Source organism: Melozone crissalis, unplaced genomic scaffold (genome assembly GCF_028551555.1).
Source record: "Melozone crissalis strain CALT ecotype California unplaced genomic scaffold, PUWL_Pcris_2 ptg000012l_1, whole genome shotgun sequence".
NCBI lineage: Eukaryota > Metazoa > Chordata > Aves > Passeriformes > Passerellidae > Melozone > Melozone crissalis.
In genome coordinates, this window is record NW_026535790.1 from 2,154,999 (window position 1) to 2,179,482 (window position 24,484).

At 43.7% G+C, this 24,484-nt stretch overlaps 1 protein-coding gene across 1 annotated transcript in view; it reads right to left on the reverse strand.

The window, feature by feature from the left end:
* DNAAF8 (dynein axonemal assembly factor 8) overlaps positions 1-24,484 on the reverse strand; it is a 101,611-nt gene that overhangs the window by 74,492 nt on the left and 2,635 nt on the right. Inside the window, exons 3-10 of the mRNA XM_054271159.1 lie at positions 21,338-21,451; positions 20,209-20,685; positions 17,475-17,571; positions 16,998-17,136; positions 15,972-16,118; positions 15,524-15,589; positions 13,590-13,943; positions 11,615-11,774 (exon numbers count right to left, since the gene is read on the reverse strand). Coding sequence (XP_054127134.1) covers positions 11,615-11,774; positions 13,590-13,943; positions 15,524-15,589; positions 15,972-16,118; positions 16,998-17,136; positions 17,475-17,571; positions 20,209-20,685; positions 21,338-21,451 — 1,554 coding nt within the window. The remainder of the gene's footprint in view (positions 1-11,614; positions 11,775-13,589; positions 13,944-15,523; positions 15,590-15,971; positions 16,119-16,997; positions 17,137-17,474; positions 17,572-20,208; positions 20,686-21,337; positions 21,452-24,484) is intronic.

The following is a 24,484-nucleotide window of genomic DNA, read 5'->3' on the forward strand; positions in this document are numbered from 1 at the left end:
TTTGTGAAGTATTAGGTTATAAAAAGCCCAAAATTACTGAAATGCTGGGCTATTTTTGGTTGCTCTGGCTGGAATTGTGCTGTCACTCAGAGATAGGCTTGCAGCTGATTGCAGTCAAGTGCCAACAATTACCAAAGAGTAAATAAGATAAAATTTCCTATTCCCAAGTTTTTGCTATTTTATTTTGCAATTATAGTTTATGTCATTACAAGTTCCAGCCCTTCAGCTCAGTTTCCCAACCTCCCTCCATCCCCAGCTCTGGCCTTTTTAACTCTCACATAACACCAGTGCAAGGAGGAGCAGCAACCACAGTGAAATATCCATGATAATCCCAAAGGAAGCTAATATTCATTAAAAACTCATTTTAAAAAGTGGAAATTTACCTTCATATTATGATTATTTTAAACCAGAGCTGTTTATGATAACAGCAAGCCAAGGCCTGGTGAGCACAAGATTGCCAGCCAAGATTAAGATCATTTTATTTCTAATAAAACAGCTCAGAGTGGTTCAATGATGCTTTGTTGATGTTTTTTAAAAGAGTAGTTAGCATTACTCTTCCTACACATCCATGTTAGATTGGACAAAGAGTTTCAAAGACTGGGAAACATTCATGCCAAAGCTGTGAGAGGCTGGAATGGCCAAGTTTAGGAGAACTTCACAAAGATTTCCCAGCAGAATCAACCCATCAACCCAAGGAGTTGCCCTAGTGGCAGGATAGGCTAAGGAAAAACCAATTTTTTACTTTAATAGACACAATCTCTCCCTTTGAGGTAAATAAAACTTCAATATTTCCCTCCCAGCACCTTTTCCAACACTAACATGGAAGCAAGGCAGCATGTTGCACCCAAATCCCCTCCCTACTCCACTGGACAGACCCTGCAGCAGCAAAAGCTCCATCCAAACCTCCCCTGCTTGCAAAAGAAGAGAAGTTAAACTCACAAAATCTCCTCCTTCACCACAGAGGGGTGAGTGAGGGGCAAGGGGAGGAACAGCAAGGCTGTCACTCTCATTGGCTGGAGGTTTAATCAAAATAATTGTTTCCAGCCCTGTCTAAATTTATCCCCCTATGTCATCTGCACCCTAGCTCGGATCCCAGATTTAAGAGGCAATCCCTGATGAATGGCAAATTACTGACTGCAGAACTCTTTTGCCAAAGGATGCATCTGCTGTGGGTTTGTAAATGTGAGCTGATTTCTAAGTGCTGGAGCAGCTCAGCTCATTTCTCTAATGAACCTTCCCCTCTCATTGCACAGCTGCTCTGGCATTGCATGTTCTGCTCTGCCCTGCTCAGAGCTCCTGGTACAGGACATAACCATGATCATTGTGTGGTTATATCCCCATTCCCCACACAGTCATGTGGGAAATGCAGGATTTTTAGGACACATTTAACAATTCTGGCCATCTAAAGCAAAGCAGATTATCACTATTCCATGGCTTCTAAAAATTCTTGCATTAGATGAAGACATATTGGAAATGTCAAGTGTTTGTTCATTTTCATTCTGTGGGGAAGGAAAAATGATGACAATGCCATCTGTTAGATGATTTGAAACTCCACATTAAAGTGTGGAATAAACCCTGAAACCATTCAAAAAACTGCTTTATCACTGCAAAGTGGGAGCAAGGGGTGAGAATGAGGAGAGGATCTGCAGTTTCTGCATGCACTAGCAGAACACTCTGGAATTAGGAAGTTGACTTTTCCACACAAAAAGGAGAGCACAACTGATGTTTAATGGTCTGAATGGTCTTTTTGTAAATGCATTTCTGTAGCAGAGTCATTCTGTGGCACCAGTGCCTTTCTGAGCATCATGCTGAGGTTATGGACCTGAAAAACACGATGGGGGCAAGATGGCACTGAAATTTCTGATGTGGATGAGGCTCAGATTGCTCAAATGGAGGAATTATGGTGCTCCAAAGCAGATAACTCTGCCAAGGGAGGCTGCAGGGATTCAGGGAGCTGTGTAATGGAGCATTATTTGCTCTGATCTCCATAGTTTTCAATTCACTTAGGGCACTCCAGATCATGAGAATTGAAGTTAAAAATATAATAATAAACAAAATGTCCTTGCTGACAGTTTTCTTGCTCTGGACAATTATTCTCAGTCTTGGGTATGAAGAATAAAACCTCTTAACTGCACTAAGGGAATTCTCAGCTGCTTCACTGGAGTTAATGGCTCATCTATCAAAGATGTGGATAAATCTGGTCCATAGCATTTGTTAGCAGAGAGATGCTGTGGATCACACAGGATCAAAATATTTTTGGTCCAAATTCAACAAATTAAAAAATCAATTTGAATAACCTGTAACAAACAGCTTTTTTTAACATATAATTTCTTCTTTATTTTCTAGAAGTAGGAAAATTTTCGTTAAAAGGCTCATCTCAGGTAAACACTGACCTGAGAAACGCATTAAAATTTAAACCAAAGCAACACTGAGTCTTATTTGAGTTTGTTTGCTTTCCAAGCCATAATCATTAAAAATGAGAAGTGCCTTTTCCATGATTGGTGTTTACACTCCAGTAACACTTGGAGAGGCTCAGAAGGATTCCCAGCCTCATTGTGCTGGTGTTCTGAGCACATGTAACAAAAAGTTCCTCCTCTAATGAGTTTATACTCCTGGTTAATGAGAAGCAGCTGAAATGAGTAAAGGAAGTTTAATTACTTACACATTTCATGTGAGCACAAGACTGGGAATGGGGAACTTGTGCCTCAGTCCTGGCTCTGGAATGAGGTATTTCTCTGTGGAACTGTAAAGTGAGGATAATATTTCCTTATCCTGGTCCCTGTCTAGCTGGATTCATTATCAAGACTCTGTAAAGTGCTCTGAAGAGGAAGAGTGTAAGATAATCAACAAACTTTCAAAATTAACCTCTGTTCCCTTTCCTAATCCTGAAAGCGTTGTGGCCTCTCAGCCCTCTCAGTGTGATCTTATCTGCATGTTCTACTTGTTCTTCAAAGGATTCCAGCCTGGCTCACACATGAGATGTGCCAGCACTTCCAGATCCTCCCAGGGAAGGGAATTGCACCTGCTCACCTAGAAATGCTGGGACAGAGCTTGGAATTGGTCCTCAGCCATCTGAAATCTAGGCTGGCATTTGGCACGTGCTCCAGGCTGGGTTTGAATCCTATGGGAATGGCTCTGCTTGGATTCTCCAGGAGATTCCCAGGGGGGTGGAACAAGAGAATCTTTAAGGTCCCTTCCAACCCAAACCATTTGGGATTGGTTCTATGATTCACCACATATTTAGCACCTTGGGGAATGCCTCGCTTTTTCCTTCCATCTATTTATCTTTTTTATTTATCATTTCCCCTGATAGTCTATGGAAATCCCCAAAGAAATAAAGGAAAATAAAGGATCTGGGGGAGGAAACTCTGCTCAGCTGCTTTATCAGGAAGTTTTATCAGAGCTAAAGTGGCTTGTTGTACAGACCGTCAGCTTCCAATTAAAATGGATTGTATCTAGTTTGTCACAAGCTCTGTGCTCTTCCCTGCAGCTATAAAACACCCTCCAGACAACAACCCTTCAGACCTGTGAGTCTGGGGCTGTGTGATCCTGAGAACTGCTAAGTGCTCACAGTGCTCCCTGAAGCTGGTGGGAACTCCAGGTGCTTGGCACAGAGCTGGGCAGAGCTCTGTGTTTGCCAAATAAAAACAACTGCACAATTCTTCCACTCCATAATCTCAGATAAAGCCCTGAATTCCATTCCCTGCCACTGAGAATAATGCCCCATAATGAGTATTTGTGGAATAATGTGTTTAAAAGTTGTGACCAAGTTTATGCCCCTGTGTGCTGAGATTTGGAACACGAGCCCAGCCCAAGTCAATGCTGAACAAGAAGGCATGAGGGAAACCAGGAGTGTAGTTTAAATCCTGCAGTTCCTTTAACAGACAAGCCTGTACATCCCCTTGGAACAGCAGAGGGGCAGGTTCAGCCTCCTTTCATCTACAAATAGCATCAGTGATCACAGCCCTGAGGTAAGGCCAGGAGTTGGGGATTCTATTTTGATTCCAAGAGAGAATCACAGCAGAAAGTGTTTGTTTCTCTGTGTAATTAAACGTGACTGGCACTTGTTCAGAGCCACTGCAAACCCAGGGCAGCCTGGCACACTGCAGGACCTGAGGAGACAAAAAGCCCAGATATGGTTTTGAGTCCTCCTGCCCTCTCTGGGATAAGAAATAGAATTTGGCTCATGGACATTTTACATTATTGTCTCCAAGTTTAATGTGAACATCCTGTTAATGTGAATGGAGGAGTATTCAGGACCTCTACTGGCAGCAAGCTCATGATGGGATCCTGGAAACTCTGCTCCTTTTCCTTGTATTAACCTTTCCCTTAAGCAACAGCAACCAATGTTCCCATCTGTCAAACTCAGGCAGGAGTGTATTGAGGAAAAAGCCTAAACTCATTTTAATCACTTCCAAGATATGCCGAGGACTATAAAGGATTAAATATCTCACATTATCCTGGGGCCTTTCCAAACTGCAGCCAGAGAAACAGCACTGCAAGAGCTCATTGCTTTGTGAATCTCTGGCTCCTCAATTCCTCCCACAGCTGGAAAAAGCACAAACCTGGGAGCCTCTGGGAACCATCAAGGTGCCTCTCCAGGTTCCCATGGAAGGTTCTCCATGGCTTTTTGGTGACCCTGTTGCTCTCAGCACAGGTGAATTTCCTGGTTCTGAGCATTTCTACAGCAATTTGGCTGAAAAAACCTCTTAAAGCAGCCAAAGGTTATGAAAGCAGCTTTACTGTGTGGCTCTTGGACCTGCTCTGGTGGTGTGAGCTGAACTGGGAAGAGGAGTCACGAGGATTGTTGTCATCTTACTGCAAAAGCTCCAGACCTTCTTGGTGATTTCTTATGGACAGCTCCTTGTAGCACTGACTCCTTCCTCATAGCACAGCCAACAAACCCCAACTTTCCCCTCACCCACCTAACCCACTCTTTTGTAGTACTCATCTTCTTATTGGACACAGCTGTGGCCTGTTAAGGGCAGGCCTGTTTCTAATCTTTGGTGATTGGTACAGCTGCAACTCCTCAGGTGTGAGACTTCCTTCTGCACTATCTTTATTTTCTCACCTTCTATCCCTCCACAGAGGATGGGAAGTACAACCTGCCCTAAGAGTGCCTGGGCACTTCCATAACATTCCTGACTCTGGGAACACAGAATTTACAGAATGAATTCACAGAATGACCAGGTTGGAAGATACCTTAAAGATCATTGAGACCAAGCCATGCCCTAACCCCTCCATTAAACCATCAAATAAATCATCCAGTCTTTTGTAAACACATCTATGGAGATCAAACTCCTCCTGTGTGGAGGGAGGTGTTTGTAACACAGACAGGCAAGGCCTGGACCCTCTGTTTGCCTCTTCAGGCAGATCCTCAGATCAGATCTGAGCTTCAGCTTCTGGGATTTGTGCCCACAGCCAGGGACAGCAGGAAGCAGCTACTCCAGCAAAGTGCTGTGCCAGCAATCCCCCCATTTGCTTTCCCTGGCACCATGTGGGAAGATGAAGAGGAGGCCAGAAACACAGGCTCTGTGCCAGCCACCCATGCTAGAAAAACATTTCCTTGGGATCTTCCATCCATTCCAAATGCTGTGTGCTGGGCTGGTGGCACAAACAGGAATCTTGGCCTCCTGTCTCTGTGTGCTAAGTTTAACTCCATCTCTAATTGCCTTAGTTTATTTTTAAGCCTTTCTTGAGTCAAGGCAGAGGGTTCATTAAGTACAAGAGATTTTAATCTTGTTTCAGGAACTCATTAAATGCCTGGCAGGGAAAAAAAAAGGAGGAATTCAGGGGCCATCTGGTGGCTGTTGGGAACAGCACTGCTGGCCACAGCCTTGGCATCAGCCCAACAGGGAAAGCACCTGGAGCCAGGCAAGCCCCAAACTCAGCTCTGGTGTCCAAAAAACATTACTGTAGGAAATATTTGGTGGTTTTTATAATTAATGGGGTCTTTTAAAGCTATATTAAAATAACAGGGCTAAATGCTGTTGTAATTACATTCACACAGATGCAGTTGCTTTGGCCCAGGGTCAATGAAAACATTTGATCACAGGTGATTTGTATTACCAGGATCACCTTTGGAGTAATGCAGATATAGAAAAACTCAACTACTGTGTAACAAAACCGTTATAATCATAAAAAGATTTTATAGGTTTCCTCAGCTTCTCCAAATAGATGTACTGCACCACAATTTGGGGGATAAATTGGCATTTCTGTAAGGAAGTGGCACAAAACCTGTTCCTTCATGAGTGGTTGATCAGGCCTTTGTCCATTCTTTAAGTGGAGACATTAATTTGACTTTCTTACAGTCCTTTTCCTTTATCCATCTTCCACCCAGCAATAAAAGTGGTGTATTTTTAAATAGTGCTGAGGCCATCATCTCAGTGCAGTCATGTGGGCAGCTCCAGAGGAGCTGGGGAGGTGCCCAAGTGCCCTGGCCCAGCAGGTGAAGAGCTGGGTTGGGATCCCAGCATCCACAACGTCCTTGAACAACCCAGGGAGGGAAGAAAAGGGCAATTTCCAATGCTGATGTCAGCACCACTGCCTCAAAAAGATCAAAACACCCATGGAACAGTAATGGCAATCACAGGCACCTATTTAAGGAAGACAGGTAAAGAATCAAAAGCATTTCACTGACAAATTGAGATCAAGGCACCTCCTACTTAAAAATAACTTCTGGGGCCAGTAACTGAACTAAAAATACTTTATAAGTTTTGGAAATCAATCCCTACTTTCAGGCAGATCGTGCTGATGCAGGGTAACTCTCCCAGTAGCAGAATGTCCAGCACTTCAGCACCACTCTGGGTGATAAATATGAATTTTGTCAGGGATTTTCCCCTGAAGAAATAGAGGATCAAAGAGAGAACAAGGCCATCAAAGGGCAAGGAAGGATTTGACCATGATATATTGGTAATTTTATCTTCCAGTTTGTAAAAACACTGAGATTTTAAAACACTGAGACACAGAATAAACCATTTTCCATTCCTTCTGGGAACACAACAAAAATAAGCTTAAATTGGAGAGACAATAATTTAAATTAGACTTAATGAAAAGCTTTACAACTCTCAGGATAATTAAACAGCAACATGTACTACCTAGAAGTCAAAGAATCCTCACCATTGAAGATTTCAAGACAAAATTCTATAAAGAATTGATTTTGTTGCAATACAAGTGGAACATCTTGTGGTTGAGAATTCTCCCTGACACCAGTGAGCTGAGTCAACGGGGTGTTAACATAAAGAACCTGCTGATTTTGACAAAAAGGTGATGGAGCCTGTGTTTACAAGATGGAAAGGAAAGTATCCACATCATCTATTTGTTAAGGTAGAATGACTCTGTTGTGCCTGGATGTTTTTGTTGTGTAAGGCAGCTGTAAGGCTAAGCTGCAATGAGATGAGGATCATGGTAATATAATTACTAATACAAGGTTAGCCCAAGTGATTGTGAATGTCAAGAAAAATGAGATGCCTCAGTGTGAGTCAACACATTCATTTCCCAACCACCCTGGCTGTGTAAGGGAGATAAAACTCTGTTTATGAGGGGCTGCTTACAAGGTGGCTCCTAATAGCTCTCCAACAACATTATCCTGTTCTGCCATATCATGATAAAGCAATAAATGCAGAATCAAGCTGAAGCCCTGCTGAAAACATTACTTTTTTCCAATAATAAAGGAGATGAGTACAAGCTAAATTCTAGTTGTTCTGTGTGAAGTGAATGCCAGGGCTGGATGGGTCATGCAGGGGTTTGGCTGCAGTGTTCAAGGCCAGGCTGGGATAGTGGAAGATGTTTCTGCTCATGGCAGGGGTGGGACAGGATGGGATTTAAGGTCCCTTCCCACCCATCCTGGTCTGGAATCCTGTGATATCCTTAGAATAACCTGCTTGTGCTGCTCCTGACACAAAACTCAGCTCTGAGAGTGGCAAAATTTCCCACCATTATCTGGATGCCACCTAATGGGAATGTGACAGAAAACAACACCAGCACCAAGTTACTGATCATACCAAGCAAGGTGAATGAAGTGACAGATCAAACCCATTTCATTTTACATCCTCCATTTAGCTGCTTTACATCCTGTGAGCATTCCTTCTGTCTCCCTCATCAATAACACTGCTCACATCATTAAACAAACCCTGTGCAGTTCCTCTAAACTCCTAATTCAGCCTGACCCTACAGTGAGGATCTCATCACCACTCTGCTGGCCTTCACAGAACTCCAGGTGCTGGCATCAGTTCTGAACCAGATTTAAAGGCTAAAATATGGTTGGGGCCCAATTTCAGATACCAGTCTTAAATTTCACCAAAAGTTTGGGTGGGGAGGAACAGGAAAAAACAAAACAAAAACAAACAACCCCCTCCCCTCTCAAAAAAAAAAAAAAAAAAACCAAACAAATGAATCCAAAACACAGCATTAACAAAAAAACCAGGTTCTTCCCTGAATTATTTTAAAACCAAGAGGTGAGCCAGATTGCCCAAGTATTCAGACACCTCCAGACATGGACCTGACAGGCAGAACTCTTAGAAAGAACCCACTGATTTCCCAGGGAATTGGCACCTGCATGTCTTGAAAATCCACTGGATCTCAGCCCCTGAAGTGCCCCTGGAAGTGAATTCTCAGTCTCTCAAGTTCCCTCTCCCCAGCCCTGACTCTCAGAGTGAAGCTGAGGACAGAGTTTGACTGAACTGGGTTAAGAAAAAGGAGACAGCACATTAAATCTGCTTTTACATTTTAGACAAGAACTCTAATGTAACCCTAATGCAGCTTTTTTAATTTCCTTTGCCAGTCTTTCCTAGCACCTCAGCTACAGTAATTGCAGAGTTTCTAAACTTTCCCTCTGATTATTATTCAATTCAATTATTTATGTACATTATAAATGGTCAGAAGAATTCTGGAAACTGTGACAAGTGTTCCAGATCTGAACATCTATCACTGCCAAAACAAAGGACTTACAAAACAAATTTGCAAGTGTGCTACTCTGTCAAACACTGGGGCTTTTTCTTTGAATATATGTGTTTATATATAGATATTAGATATTTTCACTGAGACATAGCTGCCAAATTACAGGGGCTCTTAGTTTTAAATGTCAAAACAGTCAAAATTTTCTGTGTTCATAAAAAAAGAAAGAAAATAAAACCCTATTCAAATTCAAAGGGAAAAAGTGCTGCTATCAAAGCAGACTTCAAGTAATCTTATAAAGGACTGTTGTATTTGATAGATGATGTTGATACATTTTTTAATAATGAATTTAATTTTAATAATGAATATTTCTGAATAAGAACTAGGAGCAGAGTTGCCAGGACAACATGGTTATTATGGGTTGTGCTGATTTCCTGTTATCATTGGTGCCTTGGGAGGTCAGGCAGGTCCCTTGGAGCAGGCTGGCACTGGAATGGGTTGGATGGGAAGGACCCTAAAGATTCTCTCATCCCACCCCCCTGCCATGGGCAGGGACACCTTCCACCATCCCAGGCTGCTCCAGCCTGGCCTTGGGCACTGCCAGGGATCCAGGGGCCTCCCCACCCTCACAGGGAAGAATTTGTTCCCAAAATCCCACCTTAACCCCGCCCTGTGTCCTCTCTTGTCTGTGACCAGTCCCTGTCCCTCTTTCTGGGCACTCGAGCAGCCCAGCAGGAGCCTGGGCTGGTGGGAAATGCCCCTGTCCCTGCTGCCACAGCTGGAACATCTCCCATCCCTCAGGGGAACACTCACAGCTCCAGTTCCAGCACAGATCCACCCTGAGCTCTGCTACAGACAAAGCTCATCACCAAGCCCATCCTCATTTTATTGGCATCAGCCCAGCAGATATGGGAAATGACCAAACAGGGTGATTCTGCATTGTCGGTGCATCGTCAGGAATGAGAGAGCAAGGCCCACGTGGATTTCTGAGGAGCAAGAGTGTCTGCATCTTAATCAAGGCTAACTGGAAGTGGGTGGTACCTGCCAACAGCCAGGGAGGAGCAAATCCAACTTTTACACTCCAGAGCAGAGCTATGGGTGCTGTGCTCTCCTTGTCAAAGCAGGCTGGCAGAGGGGAACTCAGCTGGGAGCTTTTTAGCCCTTTACTCCTCCTCACTGACTATTCCAGTGCTAAATAAAATGAGCTTTCAAATCTCCACAACCACAGCAATCAATTTACAAAACAAACCTAAATGGTCCAGCCCCAAATCTAGGGTGTGAAGTCTTTCCACTTTTGTACTGACAAAAAAGTTTTGTTATTGGCATTAACCCAGAGAAATAATTATGGTGGATTCATGGTGGTTCTGCAGTTTCTCACCTCCTCTCACCTTCTCACCTTGTGCTCAGCAGAATCAGTGCATGGATGAAGCAGAATTCTTGTAATAGAATCATGGAATGGGTTGGGAGTGATCCTGGAGCTCACCTCATTCCAACCCCTCATTTCTGCTGAGGGCAGGGACAGAGAGAAATCTTCTGAGGAGTAACAACAGCCTTGTCCTCCAAGCCATAGTTAGGCTTTGGCTAAAATCAAGATCATTTCACATCCCCTTAATCAGGACTAAAACCTATTATTAAACCCACAATCCTCAAAACCAACCCAAAAAAGTTAACTATAAAGCTGCTGTGGGCAGACAACAGGACTCAGCAGAGACAGTAAAAATATTGTACTTTTTTAGGAAAAGTTATGAAAATCATGTGGGAGACTCTGGCTGCTGTGAAGTAGATGACACTGAGCCACTGATTCCAGCAAGCCCTGACAGGTCAGAACTGGAGGGAGCTGCTTGGGGAGCTCTCCCTGCACAGGAAAGTGGGGAATTCTCCCTTAGTGTGAGAGAAGAGCTGTAGGGCTGCTCCTCTCCTCAGCTAATGGTGCTCCATAACAAACAGATTTGAAGCAATGCAATAAAAATGACATTTTGCTCCCAGCTGCCCCTGGCAGGGAGCCCCTGTGTCTTAGGCTGGGGCTGTGTTCTGTTCCCATCTGTCAGAGCTGGGGCAGTTCTCTGCTGTCCATGGGCAGTTTTTTCTTTCTCTCTCCCACAGCCAACCCTCCCTCCAGGAGATCTCTGCTGTCCATGGCCACTGAGTGTCCCTGCAGGGCTGATCCAATTCCAGCATCCCACGGGGAGATGCTCTGCCCAGGGCAGGAGCCAAGCATTCCTGCCTGGATCCAATCTGGGCCTGGCACAGCACAGCAGCCTCTGCCCCCTGCATTGCCAGAGGAGCAGCTTTCTGCTGCCCTGCATGGCCAGAGGGAGCCCAGGCCCATCTGCAGCAGCCCTGGAGCTGCAGAGGAAAACTCCCCCCTTGTGCAGGATCCCTGCTGCAGCAGAGCCACAGCTGGCACTGCAGGAGGGCTGAGCCCCCATGGCATGGGGCTGGGACACCTCCCTGACACACAGGGGGCAGGGACTGCTCTGACTCTGTCACTGGTTTTTTTTGTACTATTGCATTTGTATTCATTTTTAGTTTTCCTAGAAAAAAGCTATTATTCCTACTCCCATATCTTTGCTGAGAGCCCCTTAATTTCAAAATTACAGTAATTCAGAGGGAGGGGGTTTACATTTTCCATTTCAGGGGAGGCTCCTGCCTTCCTCAGCAGACACCTGGCTGTTCAAACCAGGACCCTGCCAAGCCCAGCCCACCCTGAGGCACTGACCCTGTGGAACAGCAGCGGGGTGTTCTCTGCCATGGGCTGCTTCCCCCACACCGAGCGCTGAGGCTGCCACTGCTCCAGCTGCTCCTGCAATCTGCATCTCCTCTGCCTCTCCTTCATCTCCTCTTCCTTTTGGGATAGCTCTCTGTCACTTCCTTCTCTCCTGGAAAATACACAGATTAAGCTTTTCACTTGGGGGGAAAAAAGCCACTCATTGATCTGGTTGCACTTTTTTTTCCTTGTATTTACACCACACACTGGAGGGGGAATCATGACATGAAAGGCTAAAATAGATTTAGAGAGCAATTCTGGTGTTTGTGGGGGGACACAAGAACTTGTCAGTGGATGAAATCATCTCTCTAAGAAGAAAAACACCTCAAAGAAAAGGAGCAGAGATCAAACTTCTGATAAGTGGTGATGATCTATGTGGAGATGCAAACTCCTTTAAGCTGAGATGTGTTTGTGATGTGTCCCTCCCCATCTCCACACCAAGATTCCCAGTCTAGACCCATTTCCTTTCCTATCTGCTATAGGAGATGACAGAGATAAAGTTCCCCTGACCCCAAGACCTCGCATCTTTCTACATCTGGATGCCCACAGAAAGATTTCATCTGCCATTTCCATGGCAAACAAAAAGTTCAATTTTTTCTGAATTCTTCCAGCCCCAGGTGCCCCATCAATAATTAGAACAGCAACAGAGAAAACTGAAATCAGTAAAAATCAGTGAATTATCATTCAGAGACAGTAAATAATCCACATTCTTGCCTGGCCATGGGCTAACAGGTAATCAAAATGCAGTTTAGTATTCCTGATGGAAGCAATGAGCTTAATGTCAGGAATTTCAGAGGGAAAAAACCCTGCAACCAACCACCTACCATTTCAGGCAGGTACACAGGAGCTGAGGTGTCTAAGTGGCAGGGCAGGCAAGTGTTTAACTCTGACACAGTAATAGTCTCCAGAGCAGGCAGATCCTGATTCTTTCCAGGGCTCATATGTCAAAGTCAGAATGTTAAATTTCACTCTGAAAATAGCAGGATATAACCTTTGAAAAGGCAGCATAATGGAGCTCTCCCAAACAGTTGGGCAGGTGCACAAGGCAATCACCTGATTTCACTTTGAAATTAGACCTTCAGCAGAATACACTACATTTAACTAAGCCCAGGGAGGCAGAGGCCCAAATAACTCTGCAATTTCCTCAATTATATCACTCTTATTTCTATTTTTTTAAAGCTTTCCAAGATATGCCTGTGGCATTCCTCACAGGTGTACTTTGTAACTCCAAGATCTTGCACTTTTCTTGTTGGCAAAGAGTCAGAATTCCTTTGTTTGGAAGAAAAAAAAAATACAAGGGGAGACTGATACATCTTCCAGTTTGTAAAAGGTGTTTTAAATTGAGTCACAGAATAAACCATTTTCCATTCCTTCTGGGAACACAACAAAAATAAGCTTAAATTGGAGAGGGAATAATTCAAATTAGACTTAATGAAAAGCTTTACAACTCTAGGGATAATTAAACAACAAAATGTACTACCTGGGAGTCAAGGAATCCTCACCATTGAGGATTTCAAGACCAAGTTCTATAAAGATCTGCCAGGAGATATTAGATTTCACCTCACTCTTTATTGGCACAGGGAGACTGACCCTTCCAGACCTATTTTCTAGGAAGCTGTGCTTAGGAAACCTCAGTGCTGTTGTTCCTAAAGGAGATCAATACTGTGTTATCCTCTTTTTCTGTAGAATAAAAGCTAAAGAAAAAGGCTCAATTTCCAATGTCAGAAGAGCCTCATCTAATGCCAGGCCCCACTGAGGCTGCCTCTAAACCTTCCAGCAGCAGCTGCCAGGACTGTTGCTCTTGCCAGGTAACAAATCCAGACACCCTCTTGCTCCAGCTCACAGCCCAGGTAAGCAATTTTCTTAATCCTGGGCAATTAGAGAAGCCACATCCAAACCCTCTGATTAGTTTTCCTGTGGGATATACCTTGGCAATTCTGCTGTAATTAGAGGACACTCTGGAGCATTTCCTGCATTTGGAATCTTCTCAGCTTCCATTTTGTTCTCTTTCTCTGTGTCAGCTCTGTCACCCCCACAGCTTGAAAAGGGGAGACTTTCCTTGCCTGGTTCCAATCTCATCAGTTTCCTGGGAACCACCTCATTTGTCTCTTGCCTCACTTTACAAGATTGGTTTTGACTTTTATTAGAGGAAGCTGTGTCTTCCAGCCTTTCTGGCTGCAGTTTCTCAGCTGGAAGAGATGTTTTGTGAAGAAGCTCCAAGGCCTCCTTCCGGGCTGCTCGGAGTTGTTGCAGTAACAGGCTCTTCCCTGAGCAATTCCTCCTGCAAAGGAAATAAAAACCTGATTTCATCAAGATAAAGCATTATAGGAATAAACTCTATCTCTGAGGAACTTCACATACGATGAGAGCTCAAAACAAGGACTGGGCATCTACAGGAAAATAACTAGGGGTGACAGTAGCAATGTCACTGTCATATTTTCTGGAAAAGTCCCTTCATCAGGATTTCTTCTCCTGGGAAGCTGAGAAGCCTCAGAGAAAAAGGAAAACAATATTATCTCATTTGCTTCTCCTTTGTTTTGCTGCTTTGGAATGTGGTTTGGAGATTGTTTATCCAACATGTGAATTGTTTTAACTTAATGACCAATCATGGTCAGGCTGCGTTGGACTCTGAGGAGAGAGCCACGAGTTTTTAATTAGGATCTTGTTCAGCCTTCTGTCTGTATCTTTTCAATATAATAAATACAATATAATTAATATAATTTATATTATATTATATTATATTATATTATATTATATTATATTATATTATATATATGATATAATATAATAATAAATTAGCCTTCTAAGAACATGGAGTCAGATTCATCATTTCCTTCCTGCCACAGGGGACCCCAAAAATACCACATAGCATCAGCACTCAGGTGACACAAGCAGAGCCAGAACACAAAATTGATCTTCCTGGCAATTTATTTACCTCTTCTGCATTCAGGCACAACACAAACACCTGCCAGAACAGCCCTGAACAAATGTATGGTTGTCAGGGAAATCAGAGCCTATAGATTTTTGTCCCCTTTGGATACAGGGGTTGGGGTTCAAATACACACAGATGAAAAGTTTTTCTAATAATTATTACAGTTTTTGAATGCTTGGCCTAATTTCCTCAGTGAGACTGCTAAACTGTCAGCAAGCACATTACTGTGGTAGTGGAATGTCCTGTCCTGACATAATCTACATGCACAGAATAATCATTCCTGCTTCATAATTTGTTCCAGATAAAAATGAAACTGGATAGTCCCCTCATGAATGAGATCAGAATCCTGCCCTGCTGACACCAAGAGCATTTCTCTTCCCTGTGCCTTCCAATTAAGAGGGTCCCTGTCCATACAATGTAGTCAATATTCTCTTTAAATATCTATCCATTCTAGCCTATCTTATTATTTATAAAAATAAAGGTTTGTCTGACTCAGCTCCCTACAACATTTCCAAAGTTTGGTTCTGAGGCTTGTCAAACACAGTTTTGGTGTCACTCACACAGGGCTGGAGAAAAACTCACATTTTCCAGCCCCCAGGGCACCTCTGGCTGTGTTTTGAGCTGTCCCAAGCAGCTGGACAGGTGCAAATATTGCCTCAGGGATCAACAACTCTCTACCTTTGGTAGCTTTACCATGCAACAGGGAAAGAGTGACCTCCTGGGGCCACACTGGAGCACTTACATTATTGGGTTCTTTTTTTGGTGGTGATTTTTTTTGGTTTTTTGGGGTTTTTTTTGCTGTGAAGACCAGGAATGGCAATATTTAAGTACACAAACTTTCACTCTGATCATTATTAGGGCAATTATTTTAGTTTCAGAAAAAATTAACATCATATCACTTGGAAAACAGTCCTGATAAGGAAACTTACATTCTCCTTTCTGCTTCACCCTGAATTGTCACAGTCTCTTCTTCTTCAGAGGAGGAGGAGGAGGAGCTGTCACTTGCACTGTGAAACAATCAGTACACATTAATTAACCCTGTTCTAGCTGAGTGTTGGCTCTTGGTCATTTCTAGGATGCAAATTTAGAAAATGAGGAAAAAGGGAGAGATACTTCCAGGGACAATCTCTGGGTGTTATGGAGAGTCCTTCACACTATTACTCTAGCAAAAAGAAAATTCAAATATTCAAGCAACTAGAACAAAATGTTTACCTGTTTATTACCTAGTAGCTGTTTATTAACTACAAGGTTTCTCCTTATGACAGAGGTGTGAAAGAACATTTTTAAAGTTACATTTCACAAGCATGAGATTCAGAAAGGTTTCAGTTTCTCACTTTTTATTACTTATTTCTCACTCCCAATGAAGCCAGGATTTACCTTTGCTCCTCTTCAGGGACTGTCACTGGCTTTGGTGGCTCAGCATCTCTCAAATCTATGTACACAGTTGCACGTTTTGGCAGGTCCTGGAAACTCATCCTGCCCATCCTCAGAGAACTTGGTGGGGATGAGAGCAAGGCAACATCCCTACACACAGAAAACACAGCTCAGCACATCCTCTGCCTTATCCCCCAAGGAATCCTGCAGGGAGAGCCTCAGGATCAAAACTGGACTGAGGAAGGAGCTCTGTGCTTGGCTACCACACAGATTCCAGCTCTGCTTCTGCCTGCAATCAGAATTCAAGGATTCAGCTTCCCCCAGGAGCACAGATCACAGGCAGGATGAAGAGGGATATTTAGTTCTCAAAATGTGACACCACCAAATTGTTCTGGGGAACAAAGGCAGGCACCAGAGAGATCACAACTTTTAACATCTCAGTGTAAGAACGAGTTCCCCTTTCCTCTCTGCCTCTTCTGGCAATTCCATTTCATCCTCCCAGGCATAAAAAGTGCAAATCATCCCAGTGGCTCTCCCTGCTCTGGCAATGAGGGCATTTCCCACCTTCCCCTCCACTCTTTCACTCATTATTTCTTCTGTGCTGCCACCATTGATGTTGCTCCCTCTGAACAGCCTGAAAATGCTTTTCCTACACACAGAAACCTCCAAGAAGCCCTGACATCTCCACTGACACCCACAGAAAACCATCCTGTGTATTTTTGCTCAATTGAGGTACCAATAAGAGCAATTTGTACCCTAGATGACAAAAAAAAGCTGAGCAGGATAATTGGCTTAGCCTCATTTTCCTGCCTTTCCCATTTATCCCAAGTGCCTGGTAAGGTTTAGCCAAAGGTTGATGGAGAATGCCAAGGTGTTTGTCATCAAAGGGAAATGAAGGACTGAGGATTTCCACTCCAATATCAGCTTCCTGCAAGGCTACAGAGAAAAAGCCCTGTGGAAGACCAGAAGTTGCCCAGTATCCCTTCTGGCAGCCAGGATGAGCTGGGATGTGTGACAAAAAGGACTCACTTATTGTCCTGCTGTCCCTGGAAGGAGCAGAGCTTGGCTGATGGCCTCTCACAGGCAGGGGACACTGCCCTGGTCTGCCTGGCACACAGCTCTCCCAGCCTTTCCATGAGCTCCTCTTCACACTTCCTCCTGAAGGACTCTGTGGAAGAGCAACAAAATAATCATCAGTTGTGGTCTTCTGCCATGAAATCACCCATATTCCCCATGTTCACATTGTTCCTGTTCCTACAGCCTGGCAGCAGGGGGAGGATAAAGATAATATTGTAATGGCTTGTCTGGCCCATGGCAGGCTGTGAAGCACTGGCTTCAGGCTAAGAAACCTAGATGAAATCTTGAGGGAAGATAATTAAACATGTTTTAGAAGCATTTAAAAAACCCACGGTGATTTCTGCATTCAAAATTATGCTGCAGGGAATAACTTAAATACAGGAACCTGAGTTTTATTTATTTTTATGCACTTTCAACTAGTGACATTACCATAATCTGCTGGGAAGAAAGCAACTTGTGCACGAGTTTTATCTCCCTGCTGCTCCAGCTCCTCAAGATTCTTGTCTACATTCCATTTCTCAATAGCCTGAAAGAAGACAAGAGAAACATGATGGAAAAGTTGACTCCCAAAAGACCACCCCTAATTTCAGTGCCAGCTTGCTTTCAGCAATTCCAGAGGAAGTGCTGTAGGGAAAGAAATGCATTATTACATCCCTTCAGACACTGCATCCCTCCAGCTGCTTCAGCTCCTTCTGCTGAGGCTCTTTCTCTGAGAATCATGAACCCTTTTGATAAGATTTTAAAAGATCACTGGAGACAGTGGAACAGATTAAAAAGTGGCCTGATACAAGGCCAAGCATGTGCATTCTGATTCTGAATAATGTTAGAACTTCTCACTGCCACCCACAGGACAAGGACTTGTGGCTCTTCAGCTCTTTGAGATCAGCCCTTTCCTCCTCCTCCAGTTTCTGAGCAGGGTAAATTCCCATTGCTGTGGGTACAGTCATTATCAGATGATATCCCACAGCTGCTCACCCCACCCTGAAGAGAGGATCCTCCATTTCCTTGCTCTGAATCCCTGGCTGAGGGCACACTCACCTCACTCAGGTGCAAGAGGCTGCCATCAAAGTCCACATGCATTTAAACCACCCATTGCTTTCCCCTCTGAGTATTATTTATAATTTATATAAATTGAAGTTTTAATGAAAAGATTCCACACCCATGTGAAATATCATCACCAGAAATTCAAAGTGCTTATGAGTTTTATTGAAAGGAAGGGGGCTGTGAGTCGTGACAATGACACCACTGCCACAAACATGAATTTAATACAACCCCTCACAGCCTTTAAAAAAGCAGAAGCAGCCTCCAAACCCAGCATTTCACCTTGTAAAACCTCCAGCATCTGCCCCTCTTGTTGGTGAGAAGGTTGTCCCTCCTTCCTGAGCAATAAATCTTCACATATATCTGAACCATGATTAGATCTATTCCAACACTGCAGCACTGGTTTAAGTTCCAGAAGGTCCAGAAGAAATGGAAGTGAAGGTTTGCACAATTCCATTTCTAATACAGAAAGGAACTTAAGGGGAAAAAAATCTAATTAACTGATAGGAATCAAGAAGAAACTGTATATTAGGTTTAGCAACTTGACACAAACTGAGGTGCCTGGCTGAGCTAGGGAGTAACAACCCCTTCCAAAGGAAAGTGAGAACACACTGAGCCTCTCAGAACTCACCCCAAAGCACCAGACTTCAGCTCACTGACATCAAACAGGCTCTGAAAGGCAAGAAGTGCTTCCTGAATTAACAGAATTCTATGAGGTGAGCTGGGAATTACACCCAGACCCACTTGAAAAGATGTCCTTCAATGATGCAGCACAATTTAACTCACAGGCCAGCAGCTGCATGATTTGCCTGGACTGGAACAGCTCTAACATCAAAAAGTTCATTTCTGTGAATACATGAAAGGGGAAGGGAAACCTCTCTACTCTGACCTGTGGAAGGCTTTGAACAGAAAGATCAGGACCTGTTCTGTGCTGATTAAGTTCTAATGAACTTAAAAATCAATACAGGCAGATCTGTAACTCAGTGCTGAAGAAAACCACTCCTGACTCTGAGCCACATTCCAGCTAACACTGAGCTGCTCATCCCACCTGCCTTAGCTGGGTGAGATTTAGGACTTCAGGAACAACCCTAAACATCTCCTCACCTCCAGCACCCCACTGGAAGGACAGAAAGCTCCCTGGTTTAATGCAATGCTGCCTGGGACCTGAAAAACTCCTTGCCTTCCCAGGGACAGATGCTATGGTTGGCTTCCCTAACAGCTCATGGACCTTGCTGCAGATCCATTTCCATGGGGGTTTGTGTGTGTGTGTCAGCTCTTTTGGAAAATAGCCAAAATTTGACCATCACTTCCATAGTTCCTAATGAAAGGCTTGTTTGTGCTCTGAGCACACTCAGAGCTAAGCTGTATTTTGCAATTTCTTTGTGGAATCTTTGGTAGTAAAGTTGTATTGTTACACTCTCCTGAATTTCTGATGCTTAGCAGACAAACATCACCTAAATTAGCTGTGCTTTTTCTTGTCTAGAAAAATTACTTGAATCTAACAAAGTAGCCCAAATAATCTCTATCTTCTGACCTCAACCTTATGGGTCATGACCAGCTGGATCTCCTTGGTCATTCCTGAGTCTCTCCTGTGTTCCTCTATTACATTAAGAAGGGACATGGAAGTTCTAGCAGGCTGAATGTGCATCTCCTTTAGACACCAGTAAAAATGGTGTTAAACTGAAGTCCTTGAATTGGGAAACCCTGGCAAATCCAGTGCTCTAGAGTATTTGGGGAGTATGTTACAAGATAAGTTTGGGCATTATTTCACAAAAATAAAAAATTAAAATAATTAAATAATAAAATAAAATTTAAAATAGCAGCTTTGTGCTTAGGTTAAGTCCTTTTAGAGTAGTTGTGGCCTTGACTACTAACCTAATTTCCTTCTACCTTTTCTTTCTCGCAGTAATTTTTCATATGTTGGTTATCAGTTGGGTATCTGCAGCAGCTTTTGCCATGGTTTGGACTTGCTCTGGGACAGGTTTTGGTACCTGTGTAACACCCAGCCCTGTGGAGTGTCAGACTGGGACCTCAGCTGCTCCTGCAGTGGGGTTATGCAGGCCCTGCACTGTGCCCCAGCCCACCTGCAGCACCCCCAGAGCTTGATTTTATTGCCACTTGCCTGCAATGACAAATGGATCACTTCTCCAAGATGCTCATCTGAGAAGGTTTCTGCCTTTGCAAATCTTCCCAGGCTGTTGTTGATGCCATGGGAGGGAGGTTTGACATCCTGCTTTGGGGATGGCTCCACAAGGATCTTGGACAGTATCTTTGTCTCTATCAGCTTTTTTCTCTCCTCTTTAGTGTACAGCTCTTGCACAGGCACTGCTGTGATAGGCCAGGAGTTTGCTCTTTCCCTAGCCTGAGTCCTGCCCATTTCTTTCTCCTCAAGGTGATCTGTGGAATCTGAGGGAAACTCTTCAAGAACAGCTCTCTTCTGGTTTGGCATTTCTTCAGTCTGGCTGGCAGGTTCAGCAGCCTCATCTTTAATCATTTGTACATCTTCTTTTGCAATGATTTGGGCACCATCTGTTTTTTCCTGAAAGTCAAAACTTTCCAGGTCTTCGTTCCAGATCTCCCATGGAAGTCTTTCTGTCTCCTGGATTTGCTACAGGTAGAGAAAGCACAAACACAGAGAAAGTCAATCTCCCTGAGCTTTGGAAGTGGATAAAAAACCAAAACAGAGTGATTGGAAGGCAACAGCTCCAACTCAGACACCATATGGAAACAACCCACACCACATCCCTCATGGAAAACACTGAGACTGTTTACTTTCCAAAAACTTTAATTTCAGGAACTGCTAAACATCCTTTAAATTACTTTTTCTTACATGTGTTCATTATTCCAACCCAAACCATACTGTGATTTCATGGATTTATCTTCACTGAAGGAACAATGTGATTATTTTATCCCAGAAAAGCTGTTCAGAGAGTAAAGTTCATACTTTTCCTCTTTCTTGCACTGTCCTAGTTCATTTTCTGGACACATAAAATGATTGCACAGGAAAGAAAAACAGTAAAGGGACAATAAAAACTACCAAGAGATGGGACAAAAAAGGTCCAAAATCTCAAGAACAGAGAAAACTTTAAAGGGCCACTGCAAAAAAAAAGAGTTCTATTTTCTAGTGAGAGAAAATGCTGAGGACTAAGCTTTTCCTGTTCAGAAAAATAGTTCAGACATGAGCAGGTGCCCACACTGGGGACAGCCAGAGGAGAGGGGTGACAGGACAGGACACACACAACAGTCCCAACCTGCTCCTGGGAGTCTTCCAGGGCAAACATCATCAGTTCCTCTGACAGGTCTGGAATTAAGTTGGGCAGGTCCCTCTGGAAGATGAAAAGCTCCTCATCACTCTCACAATCAGACTGCAAACAGAAAAACAGAGAAATTCAACAGGAGACTGTAATACTCACTGATATTGGAATATCTGCTTTGCAGTGACAACTCCCATGTTGGCACCTCTTGAAGTGCAGAGACAAGAAGTTTCCTTGCAGTCACACCTTTGCTAGACAGGCTGGTAGCCCAAGAGTCACCAACCCCACACCTAAGCAAGCTCCAAATGTAAAAAACATGTAAAACATCAAATTCCCATGGAGGCTGATGACAAACATCCTGCTGAGAAAAGCAATGGAAAGTGTGGGAAGTTCTCTATCTCCCAAGTGATTCTCTGCAGTACCTCATTCACCATCAGAGAGGCAGGAGCAGAGCTGCTCAATATTTACAAGGCCTGGAGGCCCAGGACAAGGGGAATGGCTCCCACTGCCAGAGGGCAGGGATGGATGGGATATTGGGAATGAGGAATTGTTCCCTGTGAGGGTGGGCAGGCCCTGGCACAGGGTGCCCAGAGCAGCTGGGGCTGCCCCTGCATCCCTGGCAGTGCCCAAGGCCAGGCTGGGCAGGGCTTGGAGTGACCTGGGACAGTGGGAGGTGTCCCTGCCATGGCAGGGGATGGAATTCAATGAGTTTTAAGATCCCTCCAGCCCAAATAATTCTGGGATTCTCAGGGACTGCAAAGGCAAGGCCTCACCAGGCAAAGCCCAGTCCCACAGAACCCAAGAGGGACAAGCAGGACAGAGCAGAGGGAGCAACCAGGCTGAGGCACAGCTCCAGATCCTTGGGCAATATTGGAGTGATGAAGCTGGGCAGAGATCAAGACTGAAAACTTTCAATTCACAGGTGAAAGTCTGGCTCAGGCAGGATCATAACTAGAAACCAAAACTCCCCTAACATAGAGAGAGGGAGTGAGGGGCCAGAGCTCAGAACTGAGCAGCAGACACAACCAGAACTGAGCAGCATTTACCAGGCATTACATTTGTGCAAGTTCTTTAGTAACATTAAGGTGAATCAAAATCCAAGCTCTGCTCTCCATCACTGCAGATTTACACTGATGGAACAGCTGAAGTTGTGTCAGTGCCACAGAGAGCTCCTCAAGCATCCCCTTGTCCCTGCCTTTCACTGGTTTTGGGTTAGGTCTTCTAAATTACATTGTTTGGGCTTCTTGTTTGGCTCCTTGTTGGGCTCATTGTTTGGGTTCCTTGTCAAATCATCTCTTCTTCCAAACTATTAGAAGAAGTGTAGGTGGCTACTACCCTCCCTAGACAATCAATGAATTACTAACCAACTCTCAACCCTCCAGCTATGGTTTATCAACCTAGTCACAAAACAACTAATGATACTCGTAGACAGGACAGCTTAAATAAATAAGAGGTGCTGGAGCCCCAGGTGAGGCCAGGCAGGGCCATGAAGGCTTTTCATTGCCCTGATTCCTGTTCAGAATGCAAACACCATCTGGGTTTGGTCAGGCAGCATTTAGATAGCTCTGAAAATCCCTTTAATAAACATCAGATATGCACTGGAGATGAATCCTTATGCATGGACACCAAAAGGAGATTAAGCACCTCCTCAGCAGTCAGGACACAGCTTTCCTGCTGTCCCTTTGTTTTGCAAGTGAGCATTTTTGGGAATTCTCACTGCAGAGAATCCTCTCTGGTGTCATTAACACGAACCCAACTGCCACAGAACATCTTTCCTCTTAGTAAATTGCATTTCAGGGTAATGGAAGGGCTTCAGGGCATAAACCACATTTGTGAGTGCCATTTTTGGAGGTGGGAGCAGGGCACATTCAGGTGACAGCTCTGGGATGCACAAATGGATCTTTCCCACGTGGAAATTCCACGGACAAAGGTGCAGCCCTGGAACTGCAGCCTCAGCAGGACAGGGATTACACAACCAGATCTTCTGAATGCAAATGAAGTGCCAGACAGATTGCCTCAGTTCTTTCTGCAGGAAATCTTCTCCATGTGGGACAGAAACAGAGAATTTGGAGATTGTAAAGAGTGAAAAAAATTTCAGCATGATTTGGGGTTCTTCAATGGTGTTTGGCACCAAAATCTGGGGATGCTCCTCTGGCGTAGCCTGGTTGTAATTTACTCAACCAGAAAACCTACAAATAATTTCAGTGTTGGGCCTTCATGTGCACTACAGAGACACATGTTAACAAGGCAAGGGTTGTTCTAAATAATTAAAACAGTGTAGGTAGAGAGAACTGAGAACAGTGAGGGAATGTGGCTTGTCCAGCATGACAGTGACAGATCCAAGTGCAGAATCCAAGTCATGGAATCCCCATAAACATTTTGTCCAGCAGATCACACTGCTTTGGATAATTGATTAATAAAAAATAAAAATAAAAATAAAAATAAAAATAAATTTAAAAATAAAAATAAAATAAAAATAAAAGTAAAATAAAATTTAAAATAAAAATAAAAATAAAAATAAAATAAAAGTAAAAATAAAAATAAATAAATACCCACTGGAGGCATTTCTGGCTCTTTCACATCTCACAATCTCCCTCTGTACCATTAATGGCTACAGTAAGTTGAGGTAAAATATATCCTTTCTGTGTTCAAAATGTTTTTCAAGTTTATACATGTTTGAAAATTAACACAAAGTTCTGATTTGGACAAAATGCCACTAATAATAAATTTGAGACACATTATCCCCTCAGAAAAGTCAGTGCCAGAGCATCTTGGACTGGAGAGGAGCACCAGAGCAATGCTGTCCTGTGAGCAGAGATTTCAGCAGCCAAGAACAGCCTGGCCCAGACCCAGCAAGGGAAAAACCTGCACCAGTGAAGAACACTGCACAACACCTCTCAGTCTCACACCTCATATGAAAAGGTTTCTGCAATTATGCTTCTTTGGCAGGTAAAAAGCACAAAAAAGCAACATGTCTTGTGGAGAACCAGCCTCAAGTACATAATATTTCATAATATCATGGAATATCAGGATGGTTTGGGTTGGGAAGGGAATTTAAAGCTCATCTCATCCCACCCCCGCCATGGCAGGGACACCTCCCACTGTCCCAGGCTGCTCCCAGCCCTGCCCAGCCTGGCCTTGGGC